Raw genomic sequence first — 22,270 nt, forward strand, 5'->3', positions numbered from 1 at the left:
TTACAGACGCCTTACGTTCCTGTTGAAGGCGCTAGTAGCTACCCGGGACTTCACCAAGGCTATTCCGGACCCACTCCTGAAGTACTGCATCGTGGGGACTCGCCTATGGCGTTGTTCTTTTACTTCATGCCGGCTGCATTGTGGCAGCACGTTGCTGTCTGTTCAAACAAGTACCAAAGAGATATGCTCCACGCTCGTGTTGACGATGCCTACAAGCGCCACAAGCGACGCTGTCAAGCGAATCCTGCCACGAAGAAGAAGACACGGCGCAATGTGCTCCAAGAGCTTCAAGCAGTTCCTCCAATCAAACCACACGAGCTGTGTCGCTTCGTGGGACTACTGATCGCGCGAACAATTTGCCCAAACCGAGAAAAGCTGGCAAACCACTGGAAAACCACCGACGAGGGGGCGATTCCACGTGGAGCGTTCAGTTCTGTGATGGCACGAGATCGATTCATGGATATCTGCAGAAATCTACACTTCAATGATAACGACGACCCAAGAGCGACCACGGATCGAGCCTGGAAGATCCGCAAGGTTGTTGAAGTGCTGCAGCGGACGTTTCGCGAAGGATACGTACCGCCTGCAGAGCTTTCATTTGATGAAGCCATGCTTCCAAGCCGCAGCAGATTCAACAAGATGCGCGTCTACATGAAAGCAAAACCGCACAAGTGGGGAACGAAGCTCTTTATGTTGTGCAGTGCACACACGGCGTACTGCATCAGGTGTTTTTTTTTGTTCTAAACTTTTCTTATCCTGTATTATTCACTTTACGAATGAAAGTATGTTCCTGTTTAAACTGCATTATGCAGGTTTGAAGTATACTGCGGCAAGAAACATCATGCAAGCGACGCTGCCCAACTCGACAAGAAGGAAGGCCCTGCCGCCGTCGTTCGAAACCTCCGCGAAGTGTTCGGTGACGCTCCGTTGCCCGCAAAGAAACTGGTTGTCATCGATCGCTTCTACACCTCGGTTGCTCTCCTGATTCAGCTACTACTGATGGGGTACTATTGTGTGGGCACTATAATGACAAATCGCGTTGGGTACTGCAAAGAGATCATTTGTAAGATGAAAACACGGCCACGAGATGTGGATCGGGGGACGTGTAAGATTGTGGAATCTTCTAAAGTACCTGGCCTACGCGCAATTTGCTGGATGGATTCAAAACCTGTGCACTTTTTGGCTACGGGTGGGAGTGTGGATTTGGATAGAGTCGTTCGGAAAGACAAAGCTGGTGAACACCACAAGGTCGTCGCCCCCCGTGTTATCAAGGACTACCATCAGTTTATGGGGGGTGTCGACGTACATGACCAGCTTCGATTGCAAAGATACTCCCTCCAGCGGGCTGTGACTTTTCGGAAGTATTACAAGAGCCTCGTGCTGGGGCTTATTGATATCGCTATAGTGAACAGCTACATTGTACACAAGGCCTACCACAAGCACGAGACTTCAAAGCTGTTGACGCACGTTAAATTCATGAAGCGCCTCCACTTGCAGCTCACCCAGCTCCAAGAAGTGGACATGTTCGACGGAAACACGTTTTGTGAGAGGGAGCAGATCGCCGGTACGTCTCGTTCTGGTGTGGCGGGGCACGCTTCTACTCATGTAGCACAGTTGGTGGATGAATGGAGGAACCGAGATACGCAGCCGAAGCGGCGTCAGCGTGCGTGTAAAGTTTGCTCTCTGATGCAGGGCGCGAAGCCCCACACGACGGCGTACTACTGCTCCGAGTGCGATGGTAATGCGCCTATCTACCTGTGTATGCGCCCGAGGCATGTGATTCGCGGAGTCTTGACAACCTGCTTTGACGTGTGGCACAAGGAATGGAGTGAAGGAAAGCTGCGACCTTCGAACCAAGAACGCCGCATCCGTATGCGCCCAGCAACTCCAACGAAAGGTGGTGGATCACGCAAAAGACTGAGAGATGCTGCTGATTAAGTATCATGCATATGCAGGATATTAAAGGGTGAATATGCATTTTATCATCAGTATTTGTGTTTTTGCGAAGTAATGGCTGCAGTGAAAATTGTCTTTCTATATCTCTTGCAGGTTGAGAATAAAGTGCAACCGTCGATTCATTTTGCTTACTATGCAGTCCGTGAGGCCAGAGCCGGAAGCCCATGCTCAGATTATATTATAGGCTTCATATTTGTATGAGCCATAAAAGCTGAACTTTTGTTTGCTCGCCACTTGGATGGGAAAACTTCAATATATGTACGCAATTGGACAGTTTCTAAAATTCGACATTCAAATATCTCTAAAATTGCAACCGTTTCTGCACCCGCCTATCGCTGTACTACCAGACGACCGGAAGTCAGCATCTATGTTACGGAAATGGAATGAATAATGCAGTTTAGAACCTAAACTTGCAGCCGTGTATGCACGTTAATATGCAGTTTGCACCGGTTATTACAACGTTCGGTTCGTCGACCATCTCTGTAACAAATAAAAGTATACAAACACCAAGTCAAACTATCTTGCATATGCAATTTAAGGAAAGGAAAAATCAGCCGGTTTCAAGGGGTTAACTTGTACATCCGTTATAGCAGGAGTACTTTAAAATCAAATATTTTTCGAAGAAAAGGAAAAAGACGGATGCACAAGAAAAATTGAATCTTATTAAAACAAAAACTGAAGTACTTTGTATTGACCCAGAAAATTAAAAGTACTTCAGTTTTTGTTAAGATTCAACTGAGCATTTCAAATAGGAGCATTTTAATAAAAAAATATTTTTTTCTAAAAAGAGTTTGTTTTAAAAAGAAAAGAACGTTCAATCTTAGAGAATACTTTTTATTAAAAACTTTTGAAAATCAAGTTATGATCCATTTTTTTTCATTTTTGTCGGTGCGTACCGGTAAGTCAATCTTCCAGTTCATTTTCTTCCCCTCCATCCATGTCAACCCCCATGCTACCGGGCTACGACCCAGCCAAGATGATGGAGTTTCTAGGAAAGCTTCCTTCCGAAAAGCGCAAAGAGTTACTTGAGGAAGCGGCGCGCCAGGTCAACGACGACGCGCAGCAGGCTCGGCAGGCTCGCACAAGAGAAGGACTCATCCAGCGATTCAAGAAGGGACGGGCTCAATTCGTGCGACCTGGAGGCATATTTGCCGACCAATTGGCAGCGGGACGGATTACCCCGGACACAGTTCAAGTGGCATTTGCCAACAAAGCGGACGCAAAGCCTAATCTGGACATGAAATCCCTAAAGTTGCTCAAGCCAATGATAGTCAAAGAACTTACATTAGGCACAACCCACAGAGGGAGATTCCTCTGCGGGTGGGTGGCTATCGACGATGCGTTTTTCGGGATCGCCTCGACGTCGCTCTTGCTGGAGGATGTGACAGGCGAATTGGTGGAAATTGCAGCCTATGGACTGGTAGACGATGACTTAGCACCCCATGAAAAGCAGCGTATCGTCTCCAGTCGCTTCCCCAAAGGACAGCCGATTGTAGTTTTCGAACCGTACTATAAAGTGAGGCAGGACATGTCGGAAGGGATACGCGTAGAACAACCCAAGGAGCTTATCCCGTGGAACGACGCTCCGAGAGACTTGGCGACGTGGAAAAAGCTCGGGAACGATTTTTTCGGTTTATTGAACAGCAGCAATAAAGGTCGCGGCGCGTTGGCGTGCTACGAGCGTGCGATGCAAACGGTGGCTCCTGACGTGAAGAAACTCGCGGTGCTGCTGAACAACATGGCCACGTGTGAGCTCAAACTGGGTGAGTTCAACACAGCCGTGCAGCTTGCCGGTGCAGCAGCCCACCTTGATCCTGGTTACGTCAAGGCTTGGTTCCGTCTCGCTGCCTCTCTTGTTGAACAAGCCGGAGGTTGTTGCCTCCTTGCACAGCGTGTAGTGGCTCACGCATGCCGTGCGATACCGAATCTATCGGCGAAGGACCGACGACTGGTGGAGAATACGATTGGCAAAGAGGACCCACCCCCACTCGAGGATCATTCGCTGTTCCAGTCCTACGTGGGGTGGTGCGCAGATCTTGGAGCACCTGGTTTGCTGATGCTCGTCAAAGGAAACAGTACCGTGTCTGGAGATGCAGACGCATGGCGAAAGGCGGGGTCGGACTGCTTTATTAAGGGTGACTTCCGCGCTGCGGAGGAGTGCTACCAGAAAGGATTGAAGGCGCTCAATTTGTGCTCCAGGGGTGTATCGCTTGTGCTAAACAACGTTGCTGCTGTACACTTGAAGCTGCATCACGAGACTAGCAGCGTCCCCGGAATCAGTGTGACAGCAGCCGTCGCGAATCACGCCAAGACAAACGACGAGGTACCGTCCACTGAGTTGGCACTTCTAAATTGTACGATCGCTGGCATCGTCGATCCGTTGAATTACAAGGCTTGGACCAGAAGAGCAAGGTGCTTGCAAAGGATTGGGCTTACACCGGTCAGGTGCATTGCTGACTTAAACTCGATCCGTGCCGATGTCGTCTCCAAGGCCCTCGCATCAGCAGAAAGTAGGGATCGGGTGCAGAAATTTAAGGTTGGTATGGTCGCTGACGTCGAACTGCGTTCGAAGCAAAGTGCAACCCCTAAGACTGTCCAACCGGTGTCAGCAACAGCGACGGATGTCCAGCGAAGAGAGCGTGACGCCTTACAGCCTCACAGCATTACCTCTGCGGGCCTGCACGAGAAAACGAAAGGAGAAGATGCGACTTGTGGAGACAACGAATCTATCGACCAGTATATCGCTCGGATGGAATCGCTCGAGAATATGATGCGCTTCGGAATTCCCGCGTCACAGTACCAAGCCCTGCCGCGCGAAATGGTGATGTTCTTGGAGCATCCGCCGCCTAAAATCCACGTCGAGTTTCCGAAACTGCGAGGGTGGCCGGAAGGAGTCGACCCAGTTTTCGCTGGGAAGGTACTTCACCGAGCGTACCTTGACGCTAGCGCGAACCCGTGGATTATGGCCCAGAGCATGCGTGACGGGACGTTCAAGAGAACTATGCATCCGGGTGACATGGTGAAGCGATGGCACGGAACTGCCGCGTTGCAGATCCTCCAATCGAAAGGGGCTTCTTTGAGATATGGCGATATTATCGACGCTCGTGACGCCCGCATCAAGGCCCTGCCGGAGTACGATGCTCGCATCCGGTCCAACTTCGCCAATAATCCGAACCGAGCTGAAGTCTATTTCTTTGGCACCACGCACGTCGCCATTGGGTTTAACGACTTAAGTAGTCTTGCTTGTGCCACTTTGCACGACAAAGCGAACAGCGAGGGTCCGTTGCGCTTTTTTGGGGTCGAAATGAGCGAGTTTGCCGTCGCGAAGTGCAAGGTTGTCGCGCATATGCTTGGGTCTCCCAACATCTCGATCTTGAGCGTCATGGAGGTGTGGCTGTCGTCGACGTGGAGTGAAACTACGCTAAGCGACTTTCGGAAGTGCGTGAAGGCGGTGCTCGAGTGTTTGGACGAACAGAAGGAAAACGCCAAGGTGCTGTCGTATTTAAAGTATTGGACGATGACTGAGTCGATATCTGCCGCGAAGGCTCGGTCCGAGTATTTCCTCAACATGGAGAGATACAACGAGAAGGCTCTGCTCGCAGTTTGCTGTTTCCGCCGCGAAATTGACAGATTGGATCTGACCGAGTACATGCTAACTGGCGAGATCCGAGCGTCTCCCATGGTCGTTAAGATAATGGAGGAAGAGTTTACTGGTGTTGCTGGCACGAAAGCTGAAACGTCAGAAAGTAGTAAATCCGGCAAGAAGAAGGCAAAGAAGAAAAAGAGAAATGCCAACCAAGGAGAAGCAGCAGCGAGAGATCGACGCTTTGGCAGTTTGACGATGTGGAATGTGCCACCAGGTGCTCCCCCGCTCGAAGAGGATATTGCGTTCAATACGATGGAGTTCTTGGACATTTTGGAAGAGTTCGCTGAGCGACAAAAGAAGCAGAAATCCTCCATTCATCGGCTATCAGTGGCAGACTTGTTTGTGGTTTGTATAACGCGGAATCTATGTCGCCTTCGAGGCTTAATGGTGGCAAACAAACTGACAATCGACGTCATGTATGGCGTCGTCAAGGCAGTACGTGGAGAAGCTGCGAACGATGTTGAGAACCGTAAGCTGTTGGCGCAGATCGCTGCTTTACGTCCGTACACAATCTCGTGGTCCAATGTGCTCGACTACTTTTTACCCGAGGACTTCCACGATCTCGCTCGTCGCTGCTCTATGCATGGCGATTGCATGCACTACGGCTACAGCATGAATTGGACTACCCAGGTCTTCGGCGCCTCCATAATTGACTATGATCCTGACGAATCCAAGCAGCTTGTCAATGCTACGCTTAACACGGCGCTCGGCTTTCCGAATAGCCCGAACGCGTCTTCGTCGTCTCCGACGGATCTGCATGGCGTGTTTAAGATGATAGGCCTGGATAAGCTGGTGAGCTTGCCTTTCCGCGAACACCCGCTCAACGGCACGGGGTATGTTCTCGCCCAGATATACAAGCAGCACTGGATCGACCATTTTGTCAAGAAGGGTCAACTAACTTCGAAGGCAGCGAAACGTCTAGGCTCCGCCTGCACGCCGTCTAACAGCGGCTTCCAGAAAGGAACCATGGATCTGTCGATCCCGTGTCCCTTGTATCGCACGTCGATAACTCTCTACTTGAGCTGGTGCTATGATCCGTCACTCCGTCTGCAGGGGGCAAGCAACCCTTTGGAATTGGGAGCTGCAACCGACAGGGACATGGTGTCGGCGTTTATGAGGCGCCTAAGTGTAAAGGAGAGGAAGGAATTGCTTGGGGGACTCTGAAATGACGTTTTTGAAATGCTGGATATAGGAGGATGAAGCTGCAGGAATGCTATTCCATTGTGTGGGCGCAAACTGAGGAGGCCCTGAGAGTTTTTGTAAACACAGGGCGACTGCAAGAAAAAAAAAACAATTTCGTCGAGATAAGAAACACAGCAGCTTTTTTCGTAGCCACTTGCAGCATCACCGGCAAACGATGTTAGGAGGCCAGCAGATACTGCGGCTGCGAAGCTGGCGCAGGAGATACGGGCAACATAATGTCATGAAATTGTGCATTAGGTTTCAAGCAACGAGTTATCTACCTATGCTGTAAGTTATAATACCGGTATCTTAAAATTACTAGGCGTAGATGGTACGGTATTGTTGTACTTCTGAAGTACCACTCAAATTAAAAATCTGAGAAGCCCTAGTTTAGTACGTAAATTGTATTCTTAGAAAGATTCTAAAACTTAATAAATGAACTTGAATTTCTAACCTCGTTTTTTTGTCTTAGAATGAAATCTGTCGCTGAGCGGTTAATTCCGAATAATAATAATTAAGTTTTAGAATGAAAACTATCGCTATTTGAGTGAATGGTAGAAGAATTGTTAAGTTTTAGGGTGAAAGTTATCGCAAGCTGAGTGAATGGTTCATTCCGGAAAAAAATACCTACTAAAATGCTCTTGCTCACAATATTTGCCCTAGGAAAAAACACGCTTTATATTCTAGAGCGTTATAACGATAATGGAGAGGTCAACACGTCCGAACATGAGTCACTTGCATTGACTCGCAAATGACCAGGAATCTTGGAATGCCTTTCGCCCCGACAAACTGTTTCACATGGCTCTCTAGACGGTCGCTCCGATTCCCAGCGGCAATTTTCTCGCTAAACCTGGAGCCCCATGCGCGGACGGTCAAGACGTCGCTCTCTGGTGAGGGATGTCACTAGCAGTGGGAGTTTCTATGGCTACATCGGAGAGCTGCGCAGCGCCTTCGACCCAAATTCCGTTCTCCTCCAGAGCTGGCACCAACTTCTGTTCGGTTGTCTGCTGTATGAAGCGTTCTTGCTTCCATTCGTCGTGACTTTTGCAACTAAAAACTCGCTCTTATCGTCCACTGCGGCATTTCGGGTCTTCTACGGTGCAGAATTTCTATTCTGCGCCGATTTTTACGTGGCACTTAACACTGGCTCCTACGAGGTTGGCAACATCCATCGAGACAAAGGCAGAGCTCGAGCCAAGTACCTCAAGTCGGTTGGGTTCTTCCTCGACATTGTGGCTATCATCCCGCTGTCTCTCGTCCTCCCTGTCGCCAATACAGCAACCTTCCCACAAGAAATCGGGTGGCCAGGGTGGCTGGAGTTCCACAAGCTGCTACGTGTCAGACGAGTGCCAGGGTACTTGTCGAACCTCGACAATGTCTATGCGAAATACTTCCGAGCTCTCAAGTGGCTGAAGATTCTGGTAGCCACAGCGTTTGTGGCTCATGTCATAGCGTGTGGTCGCTTCGCATTCGGCTGGAGAGACCGAAGTGCGCAGGTGTCAGACGGTTGGCTGCCTCTGGGGAGTGAGTCACTGGACACACAGTACGTACAAGCTCTGTTTTGGAGCGTGGGGCTGCTCACTGGGGCCTTTGAGGGTGCACTGCCACGACGCAACTCGGAATTCCTGTTCACTTTGACGGTCATGCTGCTAGGGTTTGTTCTCTTCGTCTATGCTTGCTCCACTCTGTTCATGTTGTCCAAGTCGGAGAGCAATCAGACGGTGCTGGCTCAAGCGCGCATCAATCAACTGCGGCACTTGCTTACGTTCCATGGCGTACCAGAAATGCTGCAGACGGAGGCGATGGAGTATCTCAAGCGTCATTACACTGACGCAGAGTCGAATGATCGGGAGGTGGTAAAGCTGCTGTGTCCGTCAATTTCCAAGGACATCCAAGTGGAGTTATTGAAGGATATGGTCGGTCGCATCCCGCTCTTCCGTGGCTGCAACCAACAGTTCATTGTGGCGCTTACCAGTCTGCTAGAGATGACGAGTTTCCCTGCCCATGTCACGCTTTTTGAGGCTGGAGACCAAGGAGACTACATGTACGTGGTCAACTCGGGAGTGCTCCATATCTTGGTCAACGGAGTGAAAGTGCGTGAGCTACGACAAGGAAGCTTTTTCGGTGAAGTGTCAGTGTTCTCCAAGAGACCACGGTCTGCTGCGGTCGTGACGACCTCGTACTGCACTCTCTATCGCCTTTCAAGGTTCCACACGGAGCGGGTTATGGAAGGTTACCCGGACTGCGCCGCAGAAATCGCGTCGTCAATCGACGAGATGGTCAACGAGCGAGAAACAGCCAAATCCTCGCACGGAGGGGGCGAGGAGTATATGCTGACGACGTTGCTTCATTTGTCCTCGAAGTCGCCAATAAAAAAGAAGCGTCCGTCGTTGCGAGATCGAGCGAAAAAGGCGCGATCTTCTCTGGTGCGTAGTAAGTCAACAAGAGCACTATCGTCGTCACGTCACTCGGAATACGACGGAGGGAACGCGTCAATGAGCGAGCAACGTGCCAGGAACTTCACGCCAACTCCGATTGTGTCACCGTCCAAAGTCATGGCTACGTCACCTGAAACAGCAAAATTGGTGCGCAGCCAGTCCGCGTACCCTGACCGGGAGTCGAATGGGACCAATTGGTGGCCCAGCGCGCTGCAAGTCTGAAAAGCTCAACGAGTATCCCTCCAGACTCAATGCAAGGATTTTACGACAATTTATCTCGACGTCGTGGGTCTCAACAATTGGCTGACGACGCCTTGTCTCGCGTCTTCTGTCGCCTTCTGATGCGTCGTGTAGTGGACCACTCGTCTCGGTGGCGGAAATACTGGCTTATTGTCCTCCAAGTGCACTTGGCTGCGAACTGCTTCATCGTATCGCTGCTGCTGTGCTTCCCCATACTGGATTGTCCGATGATCAACCGTGGCGCACAAGCAGGCTACGTTCTGATGGATATTCTCTTGGGTATCGACATGTATCTGAACTTCCATCTGACCTACACGACTGGCCGAAAGAAAGTCACAGACCCTTCGCTCGTAGTGAAACACTATCTCCGTGGATCTTTCGTCCCAGACTTGCTGTGCTGTGTACCCTATCGGCTGCTCGTACCACTCGGTGGCTCGACAGTTCTACTGACCCATCCAGCCTTACTTCGACTACCAGTGTTGCTGCGTGTTTGGCACATCAAAGGCCACTTGAAGGAGTGGGAGACTTCATTCCGTCTTAGCCGTAAGGGCTGGTTTCTAGCTGCTGGGATGGCCTACTTGCTGTCACTTCATCTCGTGGCATGCGTGTACTTCAGTCTCACCTACGTGGAAGGCTTCGGTGGGGACTCTGGCGATGAATCCTGGCTACCAACCAGCGAGTTAAGTGTGAGGCTCTGTGTGGATCACTCGGATGGAATGGTGTATTACTACGAAAGTGAGCATTCCAACACCTCCTACGCACCAGCAGAAGCGCACGCTGTAGCAGGGATGCAGTACACACGCGCGCTTTACTTTGCAGCAACAATGCTCACCACACTGGGCAAAACAGTCGAGCCGTCATCAACTTTGCAGTACTCTGTAGCACTCGTCTTCATGCTGTGCGGGTTTCTCTCGATGGCGGTGATGGTTGACATGATGCAGACACGAATCACGGCGTCGGCGTTCGAGCAGAAGGAGTTTCTAGTGACACGCACGCGTGTTCAGCGATTCATCAAGTCCCGCACGGTCCCTTCAGGTGTTCAACAGCGGGTGAAGTCGTTCTTGGACTTCTGGTGGTCTTGTCACCGCGGCGCCGTCGCTGGTGACCTACTTAACGACCTTCCTGAGACGATCAAGCGTCCAGTCTTGCGGAGTATGTGCCAGTCGGCACTACGCACGCTGTCACTTCTGGCAGATGTTCGGCCTTCATTGGATGCGCTGGAGCAGGTATTCGTTGACAACGTTCGGTTCATTCTTTATGGACAGGGCGAGGTCATTTACAGACAAGGAGACTACGCCAGTGGACTCTTTTTCTTGCTCGAGGGCGAGCTGATTATTATCGTCGATGGTGGCGCCCCTCGCACACTTGTGAAAGGTGGCTTTATTGGGACTGCTGCGCTGAATCTGAGCGAGACATCCGTGAGCTATGCAGAGCGCGTGACAGCCGCAAGTGGCTGCATCTTGCTTTTCCTGTCGCGTGATCATCTCAATGGTATGCACAAAGTGTTTCCGACCTTTTCGATGGCACTTCGAGCCTTGGAAAAAAGACTGGAAGGAGCTAAATTGGCGCGAGTGCAGCAAGACTTTACAAACCGTGAACGTTCCTTCAGTGGGGGAGTGAATCCAATATCTGCCGGTACCAACAAGGCCACATTGGAGACGAAGGTGTTGCGGTATTTGGGTCTCGGTGACATCATTTTCGACCCTGATGAGACGAGCTCCGAGATGTGGAACCTGTGGATCTTTGCGTTGACTATCGCTTTGTACGTTAAGGTGATTGGCGAAATGACGGCTGGCGTGGACGCTAATAACGTCGTGCAGTCCGAGGTGGTAGCCGCTCCCTTCGAAGTATTCTTTGCTCTAGACTTTTTCTTCCACTCGCGACTGGGCTATTACGAGTACGGCAGCAAAGTTATGGACATTTTTACAATACGCGAGAGATTCTTCCGTTCTCCACAGTGTTGGTGTGGCATACTCGCGCTTATTCCACTTTACACCGTAAACTGGCTGGTCGGATGGTCGAATCGCCACGAAATGCTCAGTATCAACAAGCTACTTCGTCTCTTTCAAGCGAGAAAAACCTTTCTGACATTGGAAGAAAAGCACGCGAGTCGCACGCTGCAAGTGCGATTGATCAAACTGGTGTTGCTGTCCTTCATGTTGGCACATGCATTCGGCTGCATCTGGTTCAGTTTTAAGAGCTCCTCGAGAGAAGACGACGCGTGGACGCCGTCTACATCGCTCCAGACGGCAGACAAGCATGTCCAGTACTCGGCTCTGCTCTTCTGGTCATTCGGACTCATGTCGAATTCCTACGCGGGAGAACTCCCCAAGACTGAGGCGCAGTGTTGTGTCGCCATTCTCGTCCTCCTCTCCGGCGCCCTCCTCTTCGCTTACGTGATTGGAAACATTTCAGACGTCGTGGAGCTGATCGACGCCAACTCCCGCGAGTTCAACGCCAAGCTCAGCTCTCTGCGACTGCTTTTGGCGCATTTCCACCTTCCATCCTCGATCCAGGAACAACTGAAAACTTACTTTTTCTTTCAACAATACCACACCATCACTCAAGAGTTTCTCTTGGAGCGCTGTCTGCCACCGTCGCTGCTAACAGAAATCCGACTTGTCCACCTCCAACCGATGATCTCGAAAGTCGGGTTCCTCGCTGGGATGGAAGATTCGGTGACGCGGATGCTCGTCTCGCAGCTTGTACAAGCGCTCACAGTCAAGGGCCAGTTTGTATTCCGTCTGGGCGAAGAAGGAAGCGACATGTTCTTTGTCTTCACGGGGATTATTGACGTCTTGGTGCCGCTCGAGACAGTTCACCGGCGGCAGTCGCATGACGAGAGGATAAACGCTCTCGGTTCTCCGTCTCGATCGTCGTTCCACACGGTCTTCCCCACTCTCGACCCGTCCAAACTGCAGTCCAGAGGCCAGTTGAAGAAGGTGAACGAACTCACGTCGGGTAGCTACTTTGGGGAAGTGGCTCTCTTCACGAGTAAACCACGCAGTGCCCACGCTCGATGCAAGACTTCCTGTGTGCTCTATCGACTGCCGCGACGTTCGCTTGAGCTTGTTTTCGAGCGGTATCCGGACTGGAAGCGCAAAGTGCTCAAGATTGTCAACATCCAACAGGAGCAGCAGCTTCTTCGGAACTTGAACATGGAGGAGCAGATGGATGTGGCTGTGAATACTTCGAAAGGGACGAGTCATGTGGACATTCTTGGCGCTGCTGCCAGTCTAAGCAAGAACCTTTCAGCTGGTAGTTTTTCGGAAACACTACCCCAGCGTGGAACGAGAAATACCGCGATTCGACCGCTGGGAACACTAAAAACGGCTGGGTCCTTCTTCTCTTCGTACAAAGCACAGCGTTCTGTGTCCTCCGATACAGCAGTAGCCTCGCAATTGGCACAGCAAAAGAAAGACGTGATTTGGGTGGACATGCTGCTGCAATGTACCGACGCTCAGAGCGCATTCCACGTCCACTGGCTGATGGGTATCGCAGTCGGCACAGTCTACATGGCGCTTATCATTCCGCACCGTAACTCGTATGATGCGCTGGAAGGGTTAAGTCCCATGCCCATAGTCGCTCGAGCACTGGAACTTATCTGTGAAGTCTTGTTTGGGTGGGATATTTGGGTCAATTGGAACCTAAAGGACGGACTGGAAGCCATGGAGCTGTACGAGAACAAGCAACGCGATGCATACCAGAAGGAGCGACTGTGGGTCGATGTGGTTGCAGCGATTCCGATCGACCATTTCCTAGCGGATTTCTACCAGTCTCCGTTGCTGGGTTTGAATCGATGTCTGAAGCTCTTCAACTTCCCGCACTACATGAGAGAGATAAACCGCCGCAGTGTGTCGTACGAGAAGAACCGTCTCTGTACGCTGTGGATCTTGCTGTTTGTTCTCGTGCATTGGTGTGCGTGCGCCTACTTCTCCATAGCATCGGCCACGAGCACAGCTGAAACATTCGATGATTGGGACAATTGGGCTCCTCCTCGCACCGCTACGGAAATGTCCTGGACAAACCCTCCACTTGGCTTGCTGCTGCTTCGTTTCTTGCGCGGAATTTACTTTGCGTCCACCGCGTTTATCAAGAGAGGGAAAGTGTTTGAGCCTTCAAATTACGTCGACTACACGTTCTCGATCTTCGCGGACTTTGTCGGTTTGGTGGTGGTATCCTTCATGATCGGAGAGATGGCGAACTTGTACGTCTCGTACACCAGTAACGAGGTGGAGTTTCGAAAGAACCACATCGCTGTCGACTTGTACTTGGAGCGGTGGCAGATTACGGGACAGCTACGAACTCGAGCGCACGCCTTCCTCTCTTCTCTGTGGAGCTCCCATCGTGGAGTGAGCTACCAGGCGATCTTTGACGAGATCCCGCACGTGATCCGAACGGAGACAATCCTGCACATCGCGAATCTACCGCTGCGAGTGTTCATTAACAACGTGTTCCGGCCATTCGCCACCGCTCACCCTCACGATCGTGACGTCGAGGCAATTACACGAGCTATAGCCCAGCACCTCAAGTACGAGGGATATCCACGAGACGAGTGCGTGATCGTGGAAGGAAGCGTCTCGAAAGAAATGTATTTTGTCGTCAAAGGGTTTCTACGCTCTACGACCAGTGGGGGGCATTCAGAAGAGGGAACGGATAAGAGCTACAAGAAGGGAGATTATTTCGGAGAACATGGGTTGCTGGGGTACTCTGTAGGCGTCTCGACGGTTAAGACCATGTCAGCTTGCGACTTGCTGTCTCTAAGCTCTGAAGATCTGCTGCAGGTGATTCTGTCACGCCCACTCTTTCAAACAGCGCTGAGTCTAGCGGTGGAAGGATATCGAGACTTGTCGAAGATGATAGGGACAAATCGCTCATCAAGTGCGTCACTTGAGGACTCGGCGCAAGCAGAAAAAGATTGGGGGATTGTGCTGTTTCAACTCCTGAAAGCGCGAAGGAAGAAGTGGCTCGAGGAAGCGCTTTCCTTCACAAGCGGAGATGCCGATGACTCGTTTAGTGAGCCCTGGGTGACCTCCTCCTTAAAGCCGGGTAAGGAAGTTGGCCTCGTGACGATTTCATCACCTGCTGCATGCGTGAGCGTGTTCGAGAAGCTTCTCCGGCTCATTGCGACGAGAGGGTTGCTCGACTCGAAGAGTTTGCACCAGTCGACGGCACAGTTCCAGCACACCCTCCCTGTTCTGGCCGCTGATTCCTCGCCACAGCGCACCGCCAGCATGTCGGTGCCTGAGACGTCTAACACCAGGAAGACCAGCCTCGACAAGCTCTCGTACCTCCATTGAGCGTACCTCAACGGTACGCCAGCTTCAAGATTCACTTTTAGCTTCGTTTCTCACAGTACCCGCGTCAACTATTGTCGGTCGATAAAACGGATAGGACTCCAGAATAGGAATGCGATTGCTATTCTTCGAAGAGTATTCCGTCAACAATAATGACAAAGACTACTCGCTAAAGCGAAACGGACGACAAGTAAAGCAGAGTTGCAGTCGCTATTCTTGCTGCTGCCTTGTGGAGACAACTGGCTTCGTCATCGTGGCTCTGGGTCGTCATGGTGGTGGCATTGAGTGGAGAAGACGCTCCTCGCAACGGAGTGGATGCAGTTGAACCTACAGCGGAGGAAGACATGGCTACAGTAGCTTCTCTCATCGGCGAAACGGACAACGTCGTTGATGCCAGGAGCTCGAGAACGAGCCAAACGCAACAACCAGCAGCCACAGCTGCCGCTGCACGAGATGCTGTTAGGAAATCACTTTCTGACTCGCCAGCGCCCAGACCATCCGTTGTCAACCTTGTAGCTGCTGAAGTGGCCACTTTCTTCGACGTCTTCGGTCTGCTTGGAGTGCCCATGATCATCGTGTTCGTTCTCTCGGCTGCTTGGACTTTCATGCTCGCTGTCATTCAAGTTCACGCCGACGAGATGGCAAATACCATCATGAACACTACGGAGTTCGACAAGGGCAAGTTCTGGCTTCTCCCTCGGCCAGATTCTGCTCTCATCATTTCATCTGTTGTGCTGCTTGCACTGTTTGGGATTGGCTATACGGGGTTGGCTGTGACGATGATTTTCTTCTATCGTTCGGGTGAGAACATTAAACTTCACGAAGATGCTACTCCAGCTCCACCGAAACCCTCATTCGATACTTCGGCGGTCAAAAGTGAGCCAGGGGGCAGCCGCTTACAACGCGTAGTCTCCTGGATTCGACACAGATGCGACCTACCGATGGAGATTCGCCAGCACTACTACGTAAGAACATCTCTTACTTTTTAAACTGACCGTGAGGGGGTTTAACCCCTTGTATTCTTTCGATTTTGCTATCATATTTGTGGTAGACGGCAGCACTGGACCTCCCCAAGCTCATTTTCCAGACCATCACACTCTACACGTACCTCGAAAAGGGGTTCCCAACTGCGATTATATACACCTATTCGGTATTGCTGCTCTGTAATTGGCTTGTGGCTTGCTACCGTAGCCAACGCTACGGAGCAGACCCGGCACTGGTCATTGCTCGACTCTACTACACGTACGTTACTTGAACTATATCTTCGCGCAGAACACGACTAACGATTGTTGTGCAGCTTTGATTTATTCTTCGCCGTCTTCGCACCTCTGGTCGTTCTCATCTTTTTCATCGAGTCGTTCAAGTTTGACCGGGAGGCTTTCCAGACAAAGACCGAGACGATCGGTGCTGGCACCTTCGACACCGTAGCTCGTCTTTTCGGAGACCCGTCCCAAATCTCGAGTTTCTGCAGTGCTTTCCACTACTTGCAGTTCTCGTCGGGCTCGACGTTGTTCTACAAATCTGCGCTGAACTTGCTCTCTCTGTACAAATGGAAGAAAATCATCACGACTCTGATCCACAATCGTCACGAACGCCAACTGGAGAGGAAACGAAGAGTCCTAGTTGGACCGGTTCCCAATACTTTGTCTCGCTCAGCGAGCATCAAAGTGGCCATTACGAAGCAGATCACCGCGTCAAAGCTGAAGTTTAAGGCGGAAAAACACTTTTGGGCCAAGCTCTTGCTATCGCTGATATTCTTATGTGCAGGAATCGGCAACTTTGTCTATTCGGTCGGAGCAATTGTGTCTACTTCGGACTTGTGCGGCAAGTACGAAAAATGTGCCGTGGCGAGCTACCAGTGGAATTTCGGGCAAAAGTTCTGCACGTGTCTGGTGTTTGCGGACCGGCACACAGCGCCGAAAACCTACGCTGAGTGGACCAACCCCGAAGACACGACCGCTAATCTGGCTGAACTCGCACAGTCTGGCGAATTGCGCATCGTGCAAATAATTAATCGCGCTGTCCCCGAACTACCGGGAGAGCTGAGAAAATGCGCTTACCTCGAGCAACTCATCCTCGCCTACACGAAAACAGAGAGTATACCGGAATGGCTATCGGAATTTGCCCACCTCGAGTATATGTAAGCACTGTTTGTATCCCTCTTTGCACGCTAGAAATAAGCTCACGGTGAGCTCGTTCTTGTCGGCTGGTTCGTAGGCATATTGAGGGCGACTACACGAGTAGAAGACTGGCAACTATACCCGACGGGGTCTTCGACAACATGCCACATCTCTCGTTCTTACACTTGGGCAATATTCCCAATGTGGAAACGCTACCGTCACTTTCGTCGCTCGAGAGCTTACGCTACTTGACGTTAGCCGTCATCGACTCGCTGGAGGAGATTCCGAGCTTCGATGGCCTTTCGAGACTCAGCGATTTGACCATCATCAACGCACCGCGCGCCACGACGTTGCCTTCAATGGCACCTCTGGAGAGTCTGACGAAAATGGTGCTGCGTCCAAAGAGTGCCGTGTGCTGCAACGGATTCATATCAGGGACTTGCAACATGACGATGGCTCAGTGTTTGCCCGTGGCAAGTGAGAAATATTCCCCAACTTGCACCGATGCGCGTATTCCGGAGGAGGACAAGGCGGTTCTCGCTACGTTTGGAACATTGATTTGCGCCAACACCGTTGCTGTTGATCGGGAGGCCACCGCACCGAGTAAACATACGACAGATGAGATTTGTGGTGGGATCCTTTACAAGCAGTGCGCTCTCAATGGGGTCCAAGGAATTTGTTTTAACACGCGGATGATGGTTATCAACTGCGAAACAAGTTCCGGGTATATAGCTATGCGGAAGTTGCAGATCCAGCGTAACGTTGGAGATCCTTGTGATCCCGACGTCGAGGCATGGCTGGGATGCAGCGCTATAGGCACTTAAAATGTAAGGTGAATCGATATGATTGTTGAAAACTTATCCGACCAAAAGTAGGATGGAGTTTTAAAGACTCACACTCGATTTCTAAGCATAGACTGAAGTCCACTATCGCAAGACCGTGGTAATACCACTGGTTGGACACCATTCGTCTTCATTAAAAATAAAATGGTGAACCAAATCCACGTCCAACCCTCGGCACCACATCAGCAGCAATTAGCGAACACATCCTCCATCGTGTCGAGAGTGAGACGTAAAGCAATTAGCACGTGGGCCCATAGCCAAATCGGTCATCGCAGTGAGTACTCAGTCGAACGTCTTCTAGCCTTTCGCGATTATTACCAACGTGTCTCTTTTGGAAGAGTCATTGCAGTGTGCTTTCTTACGCCGATTCCTGCTTTAACCCCTTAGTTCCCGCATGTTGGACCGCTCAACATAACGGGTGTATCTTTTTTTTGGGCATCTATGTTATGTTGGAGGTCCAACATAAGCAAAAGTCATACTTGATTTTTGTATTGGAACAGATCTATTGAGATCGGCATACTGAAGTCAAGGTAGTATTATTGGTTCAAGACGAGCCATTGCACAGGGCTCGGGGTTTTGGATCAGGATAGTGTGACAAAGTCAAAGCACGCCATTCCCGTTTGAACTGGTGGCCGCCAGCCCAAATCTCTCCTCATTCTTCAATTTCGCAGCTTGCACGTAAGACCAAAAGCGATGGTCGCTACGGCAGGTAAAGGGCCACCCGGGCGGACACCACGGACCACGGATCCAGGACCCACTGCAGGAGAGACAAAGGAGCGACACGCGCAGCTGCTGACCAAGCTCAGCGATCGACATCGCCGCCATCTTCTTCGGGACAGCGCAGCGCTGGGCCGATTTGTGGCGCTTGCAGAGCGCGACGTGGTGGCACCACGTCATCGTGACGGTACTGCTCATGCGTGCCTATACTTTAATGAAAGCGGTAGTGCTGACTCTGTTGTGATTGTAGGTGCTCGTGATGACCGTGATCGTGCTGGCGGTAGTGGTGGAGACACAGCTGGCGCTCAGGAGAACGCGGAACCCGCTGAAAGTGCTTTTGCGAATGCTGATTGTGTTTTTTCCGCTGCGGAGGCTAAGCAACCCGCTACCGCAAAGCCGCAGAAGAAACGAGCTGCTAAAGACCGCGCTAAACTAACGACACCAGCCATGGAAGTCCGAAAGGCGACGGGAGTGTACAAGCCATCAAACACTGAAAAGCCTAGCCAGGACGCCGAAGCCAAGGACGCAGAGACGTTGAGGTTGACGCGACGGACGTCGCTGCTGAGGCAATGGCGATACCGTCGTCATCCGCAGCACCTACCGAGGCTCAGGTGTCACTAGAACCAGCCGTGGTCGAGATAATGGCCGACTTGATGTCCAATTTGGAGAGCGATGTCGCGACTCGCGTGGACAACGATGCGGACACCCCTGCGCGTATTTCTTCACGGAGGTCAACAAAAGAGCAGATTACGCCGAGGCCGCCATCTCTTGGCACGAGCCGTCGACCCCCCAAGCCTCGGAAGTCAAGTCAATCGAAGAAACGTCGACGTCATGTTTTACAAGACGCAACCTGGTCAGTGGTGATGACGAGGACGCAGTGGGCACCACAGGGGCCCCTCCGGGTCTGTCCACGGGTGATGGGGAGGGAGAAGTGGAACGTCCATTTGGAAGTCCGACGTGTATGGTGAGTGGAGACCCGAACCTAATGGAGATTGGTGCTGAGCAATGCACTAGGTTGAACTCTGACGAGGAGACGGGTTTCGATGAGGAGCCAGAAGAAGAAGACGATGATAGCGGGTGGAGTGAAGACTGGAGCCTCGGCGAGCTCACGGATGAGGACGAGGTCGGTGACCCCAACGCGACGATGCTTTCAGACTCGCTTTGTTTGTCTGCTGCTCGGAACAAGAAGGTTCTCAAGAACATGCGAAAGACTGGGTGGGAATACGGTGCGTTCACGTTGATACAGTCCAACATAATGAGATCGAGTTTCAACTTGATCCAACATAAGCTCCAACATATACTAACTATCATTCATCACTCTTGCTCTTGCAGATCCTGACAAATTTGGCCCCGACCCTACGTATGCTGACCTCTACGACGGACCGTTTGGACCAAGCGAGAGTGTGATGGCTGTTGCGGAAGATCCGCTTGCACTGATGTTCTACTTTTTGCCACCGAGACTGTGGTTGAACGTCACGTTGGAATCGAACAACTATCAGTCACAGACACTTGTGCATCGGGCCCGAGGGATCCGAGACCAGCAGCGCACCAGTGGGAGGTTGAAGAGTTGAGTGCCATCCGGCGACGGTTGTCAAGCGTCCCTAAGATTGAACCGTGGGAAATTCTTCGCGTCATGGCGTTGCTGGTCGCGCGGATGTTGACTTCGATCAGGAAAGGAATCGCCGCACACTGGGGGCTAAAGAAGGTGGGTGCACTTCCGTCCAACAGGTTCGGTCAGTTCATGTCGAAGAACAGATTCTTTCATATAATGGGCTACCTGCACTTCAGCAACAACAAGTCGCCTCAGGCGAAGCTCGACCGCGCATGGAAGATACGACCGGTAGTCGACGTGCTACAGCGGACTTTTGCTCGGCGTTACCGCACCCCTCCTGTCATCAGCTTCGATGAAGCCACCCTCCCGTCCCGATCGCGATACAATCCAACCCGCCAGTTCAACAAAGATAAGCCTCATAAATGGGGAACTAAGGTATTCGTCGCGGCGTGTGCCAAGACAGCGTACTGCCTGAGGTGAGTCTGGTATGAATCGCAACTAGTCATTGCTAGTTGCGCTTCTTTTTTTTTGGTCCAAGTGCGTATGTTGGCTTGGATCAACATAAGCACTGCTCTCTACAATGTCATCCAACATAAGGCTAACTTTAGATGTGTTTGGCGTTTGTATCCAGACTCGAAGTGTATTGTGGAGCCAAGACGCATCTCCGGACACCAGTACCTGAGGACAACAACTGTGGAGAAGCCGCTGTGATCCGGAACATGAATGCTTTGTGCCCGCCTAGTTCTACAAGCCCCTGGCGCTTAGTGGTCACGGATAGATTCTACACCTCGGTGGGCCTGGCGCTAGAGCTCCTCCATCGACGAATGTACCTGACTGGCACCATACAAACAGATCGCACTGGATATGCGGATGGAGTGGTAACGTCGAAGAAGTATAAGCAAGTGAATGGTCGAAAAGAGGTAGTTCCTCCTCAGGGCACGGTGAAGATGGCAGAGAGCAAGATGTTCCCAGCAATCACGGCACTCATGTGGATGGATCGTAACCCGGTCCACATGCTCTCCAGCGGAGGCAGCCGAGTCACTGGGACTGTAATGCGTCGTGTGCACGGAGAGATGACCCCAGTACCTGCTCCGGAGTTGGTACGGGACTACCACCGCTGGATGGGTGGCGTCGATGTGCACGACCAGCTCCGGATGCAGCGCTACAGCGTCCAGCTCAGTTACAAGACGAGAAAATACTATAAAACCCTGTTCTTCGGGTTGTTCGACATGGCGCTCGTAAACGCCTTCATCGTGTTTCGCCACTACCGACAGATGAACAACCTGAGCGCGGCGAAACACTTTCAGTTCTTCGAGACCTTGATGAACCAGCTTCTGGCCGTGGATTCTATTGAGGCCTTCGATACTATCGCGCAATCAACTCGAGCCCAAGCCTGGACTGCTGCGTCTCCAGCCAGATCCGATTCGAGACAAACAGATCCAGACGATGTTATCGCTAATGGGCATACACTGGAGGAGAATCCGGACACCGTAGACGGAGAACACGGACTGAAGCGACGCCACCGATCCTGCAAAGTATGCGCGCTATTCAAGGTCAAGCCGCGGGAGTACACGAAATACTTCTGTCCCGGGTGCTCTGCAGGAAATCGCCGCAAGTATATGTGTAACGTAGCTCGTGAAGGACGAGCTAAGACGTGTTTCCACGTATGGCATACGGACTGGAACAACGGGAACGACATTCCCCAGCGCCTGCTGATGGACCACAAAGTCCGCGACCGACCGCCTTCACGTCACCCTGGCAAGAAGCGACGTCGGCGCAGCGCGGATGTCGAGAGCACCGTTCACAGCGACCGCGAAGAAGCTGAAAACGACTTGGACAACGAGGCGGAGGCGAGTGACGCCTAGGAAGCCTTTTTCTGAGTATTTTTAGTTTGTTTTTGTTGCTGGGGCATGTAATCAATTGAAACGTCTTCTTCTCTACATTTTCTATTGGCTCTCGCTTTTCAAGGTAGTGGTGTTAGACGCGTGCCATGATGCAGAAACATGGCCTCCAAATAAACAGGGCATTTCTTATGTTGCCCAGTCATCTTAAACTATTTTGACAATCACTAGAGCCAACATAAGATGCTGGTAAGTTGGATTCGTCTTTTTTTTTACTGGAGGTATCCTGTACTATCCGCAGGACAAAACCGGACGGATTCTGAAGCATACAAACTCCCATACTAATTTATGTTGGACCTCCAACATAACAACAAAATATACCCCCCACTTTTGTCGCGGGAACTAAGGGGTAAATTGTCACACTGGCTATCGATTTGAT

At 51.3% G+C, this 22,270-nt stretch overlaps 3 protein-coding genes across 3 annotated transcripts; all 3 read left to right on the forward strand.

Annotated features, from left to right (window-relative positions):
• Positions 1–3,193: 3,193 nt before the first annotated feature.
• PITG_20158 (uncharacterized protein) lies at positions 3,194–3,596 on the forward strand (the record flags this gene model as incomplete). Its single annotated transcript, XM_002895896.1, has 2 exons — positions 3,194–3,528; positions 3,569–3,596. 2 exons carry the CDS (start codon positions 3,194–3,196, stop codon positions 3,594–3,596), a joined length of 363 nt encoding a protein of 120 aa, XP_002895942.1.
• Positions 3,597–7,644: 4,048 nt separating this feature from the next.
• PITG_20159 (Voltage-gated Ion Channel (VIC) Superfamily) lies at positions 7,645–14,762 on the forward strand (the record flags this gene model as incomplete). Its single annotated transcript, XM_002895897.1, has 5 exons — positions 7,645–8,049; positions 8,113–9,386; positions 9,440–10,088; positions 10,203–12,666; positions 12,718–14,762. The coding sequence occupies 5 exons, from the start codon at positions 7,645–7,647 to the stop codon at positions 14,760–14,762; spliced, it is 6,837 nt and encodes a 2,278-aa protein (XP_002895943.1).
• Positions 14,763–15,412: 650 nt separating this feature from the next.
• PITG_20160 (uncharacterized protein) lies at positions 15,413–17,703 on the forward strand (the record flags this gene model as incomplete). Its single annotated transcript, XM_002895898.1, has 4 exons — positions 15,413–15,554; positions 15,818–16,001; positions 16,057–16,899; positions 16,977–17,703. 4 exons carry the CDS (start codon positions 15,413–15,415, stop codon positions 17,701–17,703), a joined length of 1,896 nt encoding a protein of 631 aa, XP_002895944.1.
• Positions 17,704–22,270: the final 4,567 nt, after the last annotated feature.

Source organism: Phytophthora infestans, genomic scaffold (assembly GCF_000142945.1).
Source record: "Phytophthora infestans T30-4 supercont1.124 genomic scaffold, whole genome shotgun sequence".
Classification (NCBI taxonomy): Eukaryota; Oomycota; class Peronosporomycetes; order Peronosporales; family Peronosporaceae; genus Phytophthora; species Phytophthora infestans.